General features: G+C 36.5%; 1 protein-coding gene across 2 annotated transcripts in view; it reads left to right on the forward strand.

Moving 5' to 3' along the window:
* Positions 1 to 9,616, forward strand: part of ARID4A (AT-rich interaction domain 4A) — a 58,001-nt gene extending 48,385 nt beyond the window's left edge. For both annotated transcript variants that reach the window (XM_029237539.1, XM_029237540.1), the window contains 4 exons: positions 155 to 259; positions 3,762 to 3,968; positions 4,595 to 4,741; positions 8,776 to 9,616. In XM_029237539.1, coding sequence (XP_029093372.1) covers positions 155 to 259; positions 3,762 to 3,968; positions 4,595 to 4,741; positions 8,776 to 8,879 — 563 coding nt within the window. In that variant the 3' untranslated portion in view covers positions 8,880 to 9,616. The remainder of the gene's footprint in view (positions 1 to 154; positions 260 to 3,761; positions 3,969 to 4,594; positions 4,742 to 8,775) is intronic.
* Positions 9,617 to 12,637: the final 3,021 nt, after the last annotated feature.

Genomic DNA, 12,637 nt, shown 5'->3' on the forward strand with positions numbered 1-12,637 from the left:
TCCCTCCCTCCCTCCCTCCCTCCCTCCCTCCCTCCCTCCCCTCCTTTTTTATCTTTTTAACATACACGTGGAAATTTGTGTAGAGTAGATAGGTGAATGAATGTTCTTGCTCTTGATTTTTTTTTTTCTAAATCTCTCTTTTCACTTATTTCAGGTCAGAAAAGGCCAAATGATGGAACTAGTGGATTATTGGCCAAAAAGCAGAAGCGAACCCCAAAGCGAACAAGTGCTGTAGCCAAAAATGAAAAGAATGGAGCAGGTTGGTACTTTTCAGTGCTGGCTTTAGTATGGTGTTAGTACTTTCAGCAGTTTGTTGGCTTGATCATTTGTGTCAGCTTAAAACTCAATTTGGTTTATTATGTTCTGAAAAGTAGCAATTTTTCCATTAGTTTTTAATCTGAAGGTGCTTGTCAATTTTATTTAGAGCTGGGATAGCTGTGGTTATTTTTTATGCTTATTTCATTTGTATTTCTTATGTAAAGCAGTTTAATATTAGAGGAATACATTTGGGAATCTTGAACAAAAGAAAAATAACATTTGCTCTGGTAATAAAGCAGATTAAGTTTACATTTCTGAATGGAATGTTCTCCTTTCATCTAGAAAAACTGACTTTTAAATAGTAACACAGTAAGTTTGAAATATGGGGAAATAAAATTCTTACTAAAACAGGAAAATTAGTAAACCAGTAAGAATAGATTACATGAAAAACAGATTTCTGTACAATAAGGAGTAAAATTAAGTTGTAGAATATAGTAAATAGAAATAAACATGGTTGATTTTAACAAATTAAAACTTTACCTCCAAAGCATGCCTTCATACAAGTCTGAAAGGGAAATTCTAGATTACAGTAGATACATATTTCAAGGAAGGGGCATATAATTTATTTAAGATAAAAGGCATTTCGAAGAAAAACCTTTGAGCCATATTTCAAGTCCTCAATAACCAGATATGGCTAGTGGCTGGACAAGACAGGTCTAGAGTATAGAGAAAGAGTGATGGGAGATGAGACTAGAAAGACAGCAGGAATTACAAAGGGAAAATGAGAACTTTACAGTGGCTGAGCTGGGCAGATATCACCTTAGTCAAATGAAGTGAACACCACCAGTAATGGGACAAAGTGAAATGTACCACCTGACAGGACGCAATAAGAAGAACATAGCTGCACATCTGTAATATTCCTGTCAAAGATGTATAACCTGACTGTAATCATGAGGACCCATCAACAAATTCAAACTGAAGGATGTTCTATAAAATAACTGGCCTATGATTTTAAAAATTGTCAAGGTTATGAAAGTCAAAGAAAGAGGAACCGTTCCAGATTAAAGGAGACTTATGAGGTGTGATAATTAAATGCAGTATATAATTCTCACCTGGATCCTATTGCTGTAAAGAACATTATCGGGTCAAGTAGAGATACTTGTGTGGGATCTGAGGATTAGATGATAGTAATACATCTGTGTTAATTTCCTGATTTTGGTGGTTGTATTATGGTTCTTTAGGAGTGTGGTGGTTTTTAAAACATATCCACAAATGTGTTGATACGTTTCCCTTCAAGAGGCAAAGCCTAATCCCTTCCTCTTGAGTATGGGCTGAATTTAGTAACTCACTTCTAACTAATAAAGTAGACATGATGGAGTATGTCTTCAGAGAATAGGTCATAAAAGGCACTGCAAATTCCTTCCTGCTCTCCCTTGGATCACTTGCTTTGGGAGAAGTTAGCTGCCATGGTGTGAGGTCACTCAAGCAGTGTATGGAGAGGCCCACGTGGTGAGGAACTGAGCATATCCTGCCAACAGCCAGCAAGGAACTGAGGCCTCCCAACACTCACTAACAGCCATGTGAGTGAGCCATCTTGGAGCATATCCTCCAGCTCCAGTCAAGTCTTCAGAGACCAGAATCTTGGCTAAAAGCTTGACTGCAACCTCACAAGATTCCCTGAGCTGGACCACACAGCCAAGCTGTTCCCAGATTCCAACCCTCTGAAACCGTGTGAGATACTAAACATTTGTAGTTTTAAACTGCTAAGTTTGGGGCTAATTTATAGATAACTAATACAAGGAGAATGTTCTTATTTGTAAGAAGAGAACACTAAAGTATTCAAATATGGCAGGGCAACTTATCCTCAAATGGCAGGAAAACATTCTTTGGTAATTGTTCTTCTCTTTTTTGTAAGTTTGAAGATTGTCTCAAAATAAAAAGTTAAAAAGATTAAAAAGGAAAAAAGAAAGGAGATGATCAGTTTTTCTTTTTGGAAAGAATCTTTGGCTTAACTAAGGCAGTGAAAGAAGTAATGAATTAAGAGAATTGGGACATAAAATCACTAGTACTCAATTATTATTAGTTAGATATGAGGAACTGGTTAACTGACATATAGCATATAGGAGTAGCAGCAGGCTGTTGGAAGAGTAATTTAGGGAATGTTGCTTTTAGAGATACCGCGTATTAGGAAAATAAGGCTCTGGAGCTTCGAAGAAAGTCTGTTTTTAGAAGATAGTTGTTGAAGGATTACAAGATGATAAAGCTGCTATGGGAGAGTTGTAAAATGAGAAGAAAAAGGACCAGAAGTGGAATTATGTGGCATATCCCTTTAAATGGGCCAGGAATAGCAGAGTAGAAGCAGATTAGAGATAAATGAAAATCAGTAAACACTAGTTGGTTTGAATAAGAAAGACGTTTCAAATGCAATAGAATATTCAAGTAGGATTAAAATATATTCATTGAATTTGGTGAATAGTAAGCGTTTGGGGCCCTAACAAGAGCATGGGAAGGAGACATGATTAGAAAGTATGGAAATAAGAATGACAAAGAATTTCTCTTTCATGAAATTTGACCCTAAAGAGAAGGAAAGAGGTGCCAGCTAAAGGGGGAGGCTTTCCTCTCCTTCCCTCCCTCTCTCTCTAAGGGTAGGAAAGCTTTAGGCATGGAAAAAGATGCTTAAAGAAGCATCTGGAAAAAGAAGAAAGATAAAATGACATTGGGATATTTCAGAGGAGCTGGGAATAAATGGTTTCAAGAGTATAGCTGAAGAGATTAGTTTGCCCAGAATTAACAGTCTCCTCTTTTTGAGGCCCAAAAAGGGAGATAAGGACAGATACAGTAGTTGAGGGGCTGGGAAAGTGAGTGTGTAACCCTCAACTTTGCCTTTTCAGTAGAAGGGAAGGTTGGCTGTTGAGAGTGAATAGTATGGAAGTAGGGTGTAGACTTTGGAAAAAAGCAGAAAAAGTTGAGAGAAAATTCTAATTTGTTATTAAGTGAAAACCAAAAGCATCTTTAAATACACATTTGGTGAGGCGGGATGTAGACTTGCAAACAAATATCTGACACATTTTATATATTATACATATGTTAAAAGTTGGATGTGTATTTTATGCTTGTTCATGTGTATAGTTTGGGTTGGTCCCCTTTTGGGTTGTTTTTATGTTTTGTTTTAAACATAAGTGGGGCAATACTGTGCTTATTGTTTTTTAACTTTATCATTTCACAATGTATTTTGGATATTTTGCCATTTTTGTTCTTAGGAACTCTAGCTTATTCTTTTTAACAACTTTAGCACAGTATTCAATAATACTGATATATAATTCTTAGCCATTTCCCTTTTGGTGGGTATTTAGGTTATTTCCATCTTTTTATTGTTATAAAAGTTAGCACATTTGTGCATTTATTTCTTTAGGATACCGAAAAGTGTAATTACTGGGTCCATTGCATTTCAATATTTGAGATTTTTATCATTTATAACCTGAGTCAACTTTTTCTTATTATAGGACAAAGCAGTGATAGTGAAGATCTTCCTGTCCTAGACAATTCAAGTAAATGTACCCCAGTAAAGCATCTTAGTGTATCTAAGCCACAGAAGCTTGCACGATCTCCTGCAAGAATATCCCCTCACATCAAAGATGGAGAAAAAGATAAACAGAAAGAAAAACATCCGAATTCATCTCCTCGGACATATAAGTGGAGTTTTCAACTCAGTAAGAAACTTATAGAAAACTTGAATGTATATTACAAAGTGGTATATATTTTGAAATGTCAAAATAAGGAATAATGATTAGCAAATTCATTTATTTAGGTATTCTAAATGTCTTGTTAATAATCACTACTTATTATCTTAAATACAAATCTGTGTCTTTTTATAATACTAACTTGATAAATATTGACTGGAGAAAGCTCTCCAGTTATGGAATGAGACATGTATGATTTATATAAATTGATGAAACTTAAACACCCTTTCTTGTACTGACAATTGGAAATAACTAATAAATGAGGAAAACATCAATACAAAGACACTATTTGGATAAATAACTACAATTATAGATCAGAGTTGCTGAATGTTGATGTTTCCTTGTGCTTTTCTGATTATTTCAGTAATACATCATTAAGTAATACATGTTTAGTGGAATATTTGGGATATATATAGAAATCTTATTCATGAATTTAATTAAGGCCTTCCATTTTTATAGAGCCTTATTTAGTGTACTGTTAGGTTTTAATAAACTAAAGCGTTTGTTGATTTATGAATTGGACTTTTGATAGAACTGCCATCATTTTTTCTCATAGAATTATTTTTAAATCCAAATTTACTTTTTTTCCCTTTTAGATGAATTAGATAACATGAACAGTACGGAGAGAATCTCTTTTCTCCAAGAAAAACTACAGGAAATCAGAAAGTATTACATGTCTTTGAAGTCTGAAGTTGCAACCATAGATAGGAGGAGAAAAAGATTAAAAAAGAAAGACAGAGAAGGTAATTTGATTATAATTTTTCTTCCCCCTGTTTTTCAAATATATGTCCTATCGTTTTAGAAGATTTAGGTTTGCCACTTTTTAATATAGTATATACTTATTTTTATCTTTAGATTCCTAGTGTTTGCTTCTTTGTTGCTATTGTTGAAGTGAGTCAACAACTGAATCAGAATGAGACTCTTGAAAGAGACTATGAACTGTTTTACAAAATGTGTGATTTTACTAAATGTGGTGGGTTCTTAAGAAGAGCTTATTACTCCCTCTGAATTTCTCTCACTGCTCAACAAACATTTATTGGCTGCCTATTAACAGGCACTGTATTTTTCATTATGGGGTTCATCAAAATGAAGAGGGATATGGCTTATCCTCTAGGAGGTTATCTTGTTGGGATCATAAGTCATTTCCTAAGCAACTACTATATAAGATAGTTCAGCTTTACAACATTAATGCACACATACCATATGCCAGGCCCTCTTTCAGGTGGTGGAAGTACAGAGATGAATGAGATACAGACCTCGATCTCAAAGTCTTAACGTCTAGTGGAACTGTATGTTGAGGGCCCTGAGAGTGATATTAACAAGAACAGGAGTTGGTGGAAGGAGAGATGACTTCGGAATAATCATGAGGAGAGAATAGCATCTGAACTAAACCTTAAAAATGTATAGCATTGACTTCTAGTTAAACATTGACATCTCATATCTACCCCAAGCCCAGGCCTCACTAAAATAATAGTAAAGAAAATTAAAAGCCCTATACCCACAAGGACGAGAGAATGGGACAGCAGAGTGACTACGGTAGACAAGAAATGTCAGCAGCATATCTTTTGGAAGCTGAGAAGCAGATGGACTGTAACTGTCCTAGCAGATGACAGAAAGCTAAACATCTAAGCTTGTTTATCCTTCTAGTGGGACAAAACAATGAGAAGCAATCTAATTCATACTACATCACCCCAGAAAAGCTCTGAGGACAGTGTGAGGTGTGAGGATGAAAATTGGAGATGGTTTGAAAAAGGAAGGAGAAATTGGATCCTTTCATCCCACCCTCTGAAGCAAACTACCTTTTCCCCTAACTCCAGCAGAAAATAAGAGATTAAGTTATTGGAGGCTGAGAGGGATCAACAGGCTTATAGAAAGACCCAGGGACACCAGCCATAGCTGAAGGTGAGGGTTAGGTGCTAAACCAAAAATAATGAGCTTGAGCGAAAGTTTCCAGTACTAAATGATGAGACTTCTGTCCCTTTTCCAACCAACGATCTCATCTTCTTGTCTCTCTGAAAGCTGGTAACCAAGCTTATGCTCATTCCTGGAAGGAGATTGAAAGGTTCCTCTGGAGAAACTGGTCAGCCCAAGGGAAGTGATCTAACATAGATACCAGCATTTGGAGGTTCCTGAACCAAAAAGCAAAATCCTTACAAATCACTATGTGTGCACTGCCCAACATTTAAAAGCCCGGCGGCCTCATGTATAGCCTCCAGTTAGCTTTTTAATGCTCCCCCTTAAATATGGAAGCCACAAGACCAGATGTTTGAGGAAAGCCTTTACATAAAGACAGAAACCAAAATATTCAATAGAAAAAAGTAACTTGGACAATGTGCCATATAAAAACAACAAACTATAATTAATATCCAGAGTTACAGGAAAGATACTGCAGTCTTGAAACAAGAATATGATACTATCAATGAATTCATCTCTTAAAAATTAAAAATATGATATTTGGAATAAAAAATAAATAGAAGGGTAAGATAGCAAGGCTAAAGAAATCCCAGTAAAATATCAAAAAGATAATAGGAGAGAATAACTAAGAGAAATATAGGATCTGGCTGGGACATCCAACTTCTGAATCATAGGATTTCTAGAAAGAGAACACTGAATAAACATAGGAGGAAGTTGTGATCAAAGAAATAAGAAAAACTTCCAGAACTGAAGGAGATGGGTTAGAAAATTGAAAGGACTCCCTGTGACCTCTATAAAGAATGGAGGAAAAGATCGCACCAAAGCACATTATGAAATTTCAGAACCCTGTGGATAGAGGTAAGGTTCCAAAAGCTTACCATATAAAGGTATATACAAAAAACTGGGTCTCAGAACAGCATCAGATTTCTCACGTCAGATTTCTCAATGGTGACATTAAAAACTAGAAGCCAAGCTATTAAGATAACATGACATCCAGCAAACAAGGAATCCCACATAGGAAAACAGTAAGGAAAATCTCAAGGTGATGGCACATGGAAGCCCTAGAATGATCACTACATAACAGGCCTACAAAGCAACTATTTCAGGAATAGGATGGAACAGGAGGGGAGGGCTCTAGGAGGGATGTCCCTTTAAGAAAAAGAACAGTAAATTATCTGATAGGCTTGCCCATCTTGAGAGAAGTTTTCTATCTATGGCAGAGAGTTAGGGGATGAATTACTAATAAAATGGCCTGTGTCATATGTGGTCTTGGATCTACTCCAGGTCCAGCAGTTTTCAGTTCCTGGAAATGTGATGGAGCAAAAGGAAAGAGATCGACCTTCCATGTTTGTCCTTCTCTTTTTTTTTCTTTTTTTTTTTTTTTTTTTTTGCAGTACGCGGGCCTCTCACTGTTGTGGCCTCTCCCTTTGCGGAGCACAGGCTCCGGATGCGCAGGCTCAGTGGCCATGGCTCACGGGCCTAGCCGCTCCGCGGCACGTGGGATCTTCCCAGACTGGGGCACGAACCCGTGTCCCTTGCATCGGCAGGCGGACTCTCAACCACTGCGCCACCAGGGAAGCCCCTGTCCTTTTCTTTAAAAACTGTAAATAGCAAGAAGTCTTTACAGCATTTTTAAACACAGAAAGAAGAACAAATTAACAAATTGAGCTTTTCTTCAGAGAACCTTCAACAGCTTTGAGTTTCCTAAACGTCATATAAGTTCAGACAACTAAAAAGATGATTTTCTTATAGTCTTCTTCCCTTTTTTGTTTTCTTCATTTTTTGTGTGTGAAGTGAGTTATTAAAGTGAAACATTGAGTGACTTCTAGCACACATATTAGAATTTGTAGTGATGAGTTACATGTCATTTTGGCAGTACACACATTGAGGAATGTATACTTAAACAAAAATTAAGACTTTAAGTAAAATAGGAATAATTGGGCAAAGATTAGCAGGAGATAGGAGGGCCCTGCAAAGAAAAAAGTAAAAACTAAAAAATGACAGAGCACCTGATGTATAGAGTAATGATCTTTAATCCAAGCACCATGCTCCTGGAGAGTTTTGTTAAAGTCATTTGAAGACTTTTTCTAATCACTCACCCACATTTCCATCCTGATCCCATGATTCTGATACCTGACTTAGATTACTGCTTCTTGCTTATGAGAGTTTTGTGTCCATCGGGTATATTGGGACAGGATAAAGATAGGAAGCCAATGGTTAGCTGGTTAAAAGAAATTCTCTAGGATAAGTGAATTCTTGTATGGTCCTATAACCCAGAGATAAAGCAGGAATTTGCTATAGTGAAAATTTATCTCAGGTTGATCTCGTTTCTGATTTGGGACAAGGTGAGTTTCTTTCAGGGATCTTTCAAGTAGGGATTTAAGATTTTTAAAAATTTTTTTTTTTGCGGTACGCGGGCCTCTCACTGTTGTGGCCTCTCCTGTTGCGGAGCACAGGCTCCGGACGCGCAAGCTCCGGACGCGCAGGCTCACGGGCCCAGCCGCTCCATGGCATGTGGGATCTTCCCGGACCAGGGCACGAACCCGTGTCCCCTGCATCGGCAGGCGGACTCTCAACCACTGCGCCACCAGAGAAGCCTGGGATTTAAGATTTTATATCTCTTTAGTCTTTACATTTTCTGGTGCCTTTTTTGAACTGAGTTACTTAAGTGATGAGAGACTGATTCCACTCAATTGAACCAAACAAAATTTTTGCTGACAAAATGTTGTTATTCCTTCATGCACCATTTAAGAGGACTATAATTGAAGTGAATAATGTTAAGAAATTTATTTTTGATTTGCCGGTGGCTGGGTATCTTTGTGTGATAGTTGTCGGGTCTAATGTAGCTTCTTTGATCCTACAGTGTCTCATGCAGGAGCCTCCATGTCATCTGCTTCATCAGACACTGGAATGAGTCCCTCCTCATCATCTCCCCCACAGAACGTACTTGCTGTAGAATGCAGGTGATAAATGTTTTCTCTGCCTTCCCAGCAGTTTGCTGCCAAGGACATACATCCCAAATCCCTGAAATACAACCACAGAAAGCACTCAACTGGTTTGACATTGCTAAGTATATCCTGTACACTTTTCCAGGCTGGATTGTATCTATTCCCTTCTCTTTTCTTTTTTTTTCTGTTGCAAGAAAAATAAGCTGATTAATAACTGAAGTTTAGGCAGCCTGCCATATTTGTCATAATTTTTCCTTTTTAATTTTTTTTTCATTTTTTTGTGAAGATAGAAAAAGGGCACTTAGCAAATTTGAATTTGTATAATAAAGCTTTCAGGTGTTATAGAAATCATAGACAAGCAAGTGCACATGATAAACATCAAAATATCCAGCTAAATAGTTACTGCTGCACTTTCACTGAGATGTATTTGAACACTTGGTGAGTAGGGGATTTATGTTGTGTTTTTTTATTGTTGTTGTTTTTCTGTTTTTTTTTTTTTTTTTTGTGGAAGCACTTGCTATTTAGAACTGCCAAAGTATATGTTCAGCAGTGTGCCCAGGTTTAAGGTGTAAATGGGACAAAATAAATTGTGAAAGGAAGTGTAGTTGACTGAAAACTACAGTTGTAATAAGTCTTCCACTTTTTATAGGATTTTTGAGCACACAATTATGCAAATATTTTAATGTTTATTAATGTTTACAGTGGAATTGTGAATAAGTTTTCAGTGGACTATCTTATCCCTTGACAAAAATATTTTGTCTTTTTTCTATGTAATTTCAGAGTTTTTATTTTGTTACAAAAAGACAAAAATGAAATATATAACAACAATGAAGTTATTTAACAAGATTTCTAAAGCTGAAAATTTTGTGTAAAATAAGGTATTATCTTGCAACTTGTTAAATATATTTATTCAGACATTGGATGTTGTATTTTTATGTATTTTTTAAAATATTAATAAAATTGAAAAAAAGAAAATTCTAGGTTAATTCACTCTTCGAATGACAATAGCTCACAGCTGTCCCTTTTACAGGAGGTTGCATCCAGCGGCTTTGCCTGTACTGAAGGGAGTCTGTCTCAGTCCTTCAAACAGTGTAGAACTATAAATGGGCATCTGGATCATTAAAGTATGTCCTTGTTTAGAAACTTTGGCAGTCCTAGTACTTAAACTGTTTTGAGGATCAAACTTTTGGTTGCCCTTAAGATATTTTGTCACAGTTTTTATGTTTGCTATACTGCCGAATAAATTTATATCTCCCAAAGTTGAGATGCAACAACTAAGTAAAGCAATTATGTATGCTTTGTTTGTGAATTGTTTCACAGACTGATACATTTTGTAAATAATTCTTCCAAAACCATGTATTTAAAGCAGTTTTGCCATATACATTATGTAAAAAGGTGATTTTTTAAAATCAGTTTTTAAATTCATGTTTGTACATTGAAAGGGTTTTTTTTTAAACCTTCTTTCCTGTGTTTAATATGCGTAGAGTAATAACCTAGATGCTCTAGACTGTATATCAGGATCTGATTTACAAGAACAGAGTCAGAGCCAAACACTAGTGATGGCATAGCATTAATGAAATCATTGTTTCTTAATTTCATTTTACCACATTGTGAACTTGTGATTCAGATTCCTTCCATTTTCGCAGAGAATTAAAAACAAAAAAGTACTCTTGTAAAATGCACTTTTCTGTCTTTTCTTTGCAAAGCAGAAGTATTTCAATGTAAAATAAAAATGGAGCTCAGTGGGCAGTATTAATAAAGGCCATGTTTTAAACATAGGCTTTATATTTTTAGTTTTCATTTAAGTGATTGTTTTTTTCCCCTAAGTGCCAATAACTCACAGTTGGAAAACCAGACTTCATAAAACAAAGCATATTCAATATATTCTTCAGTCTCTACAATTAAGTATTTCTAGTACTTAATTATAAAAATTTTAAAAGTGTGTCATTCAAATACAGTTGGAACTAGGAGGCAACTTTAGATTCATACATTAGATATTTTAATGATGTATCAGCTTGAATATTGTCCTTTCTAATCAATATAAATCTGGTAATGATGTACTGGGATCTTGCTACAGAGAGTAAAATTATAAATTCATTGAATGGGTATATGGACACTTAAAATCCTTTTATTTTGGGGGGCTGGAAAGGATTATGAAAGCTACTGAATTTTGTAAGAATATTGACTAGGTATTAAATTCAAATATTGACCATATTTTGAGATTAGCTAAATTTTGAGTAGATAGCTCTTGCATATGACTAAAAAAATAAAAATATACTCTTTAGTATCTAAAATGGAAGGTGCTATCTATAAAATCAAGTTATTTGAAGATTATGGAGATTTCTGTTTTAATATTCCATGTGTGCTTTTATTATTGTTTATGTTAAATTTCTAGTTTTCCTGCCCTTCACTAAGAAAGATGTTCGTATCTAGCACATATATGCTATGTCTTCTACGAAATTGCTTTTAATTGGAAATCTTTATGCATCATGCTGTTAATTTGCTTATATACCTTTCTTATACGCCCTGTAGTATAACATAGCTATCAACATTGTGAAAGCATTTGAAGCTATATTCAACCACACGTTTTAGAATTCAGTCATCAAAAATTTATGAATTTTTGATCATAAAAAATTTATTGGGTATCTTTGATGTGCCAGGCATTGTGCTAAGGCTCAGGAGACCTAACAGTGAACATGACAGAAAAAAGTCCCTGTATTTGTGGACTGCATAATCTAAAGAGTTATATGTTAAACAATTATCCCATGTAATTCTTTTTTAATTAATTAATTAATTAATTAATTTTTGGCTGCATTGGGTCTCCATTGCTGCGTGCGGGCTTTCTCTAGTTGCAGTAAGCAGGGGCTACTCTTTGTTGCCGTGCATAGGCTTCTCGTGGTGGCTTCTCTTGTTGCGAAGCATGGGCTCTAGGCGCACGGGCTTCAGTAGTTGTGGCACGCAGGCTCAGCAGTTGTGGCTCACGGACTCTAGAGCGCAGGCTAAGTAGTTGTGACACACAGGCTTAGTTGCTCTGCGGCACATGGGATCTTCCTGGACCAGGGCTCGAACCCGTGTCCCCTGTATTGGCAGGCGGTTTCTTAACCACTGCGCCCACCAGGGAAGCCCCCATGTAATTCTTAACTGCAGGTGTGATTAGCATATGAAGTTATGGTGTGCCACGAGAAAACGATACAGAGCCCAACTAGTTTGAAGGCAAAGATGGTCGGCGAAGACTTTGCAGAGAAAGCAACAGTAAAACTGGGCCCCAGTGGGGATTATAAATTGGTTAGACAAATGGGAGGAGCGATATGGTGAGTAAAATGCTCAGGCACATTGAGGAGGAGAAATTGGTGGTAAGAGAACAGACCTGAGGCAGAAGAAGCAGGAGCCAGGTAAAGCAGAGTTATTCAGGCATTGCCTAAATCTTATACCTGCCGACCTCAGCCTCTTGCTCCTTCTGTCCCCCCCACCCCATCCCTACTTATCCAGAGTCATTTCAAGAGCCACTTTTCCAGGAAGCGTTTGCTGACTTCTTACCACCCCCCAGAATATCACACTCTTTTATGCTCTAATAGTATTTTCAATCTGTATTATTTTACTTGACAACTCACCTTGTATTGAATATATTGCATTTACTTATGCCTGTGTCTTTCTACCCTACTAGATGTTTAGTTCCCCAAGTACTCCTCAGTCACAGGGGTATCCCACAAAGTGCCTGGTCCGGCATCTAACGTATAGTAAGATGGTCAAAAGCTATGTTTACTTAAATTGAGAAAA

Source organism: Monodon monoceros, unplaced genomic scaffold (assembly GCF_005190385.1).
Source record: "Monodon monoceros isolate NGI ecotype Baffin Bay Population unplaced genomic scaffold, NGI_Narwhal_1 Super_Scaffold_21, whole genome shotgun sequence".
NCBI classification, from domain to species: domain Eukaryota; kingdom Metazoa; phylum Chordata; class Mammalia; order Artiodactyla; family Monodontidae; genus Monodon; species Monodon monoceros.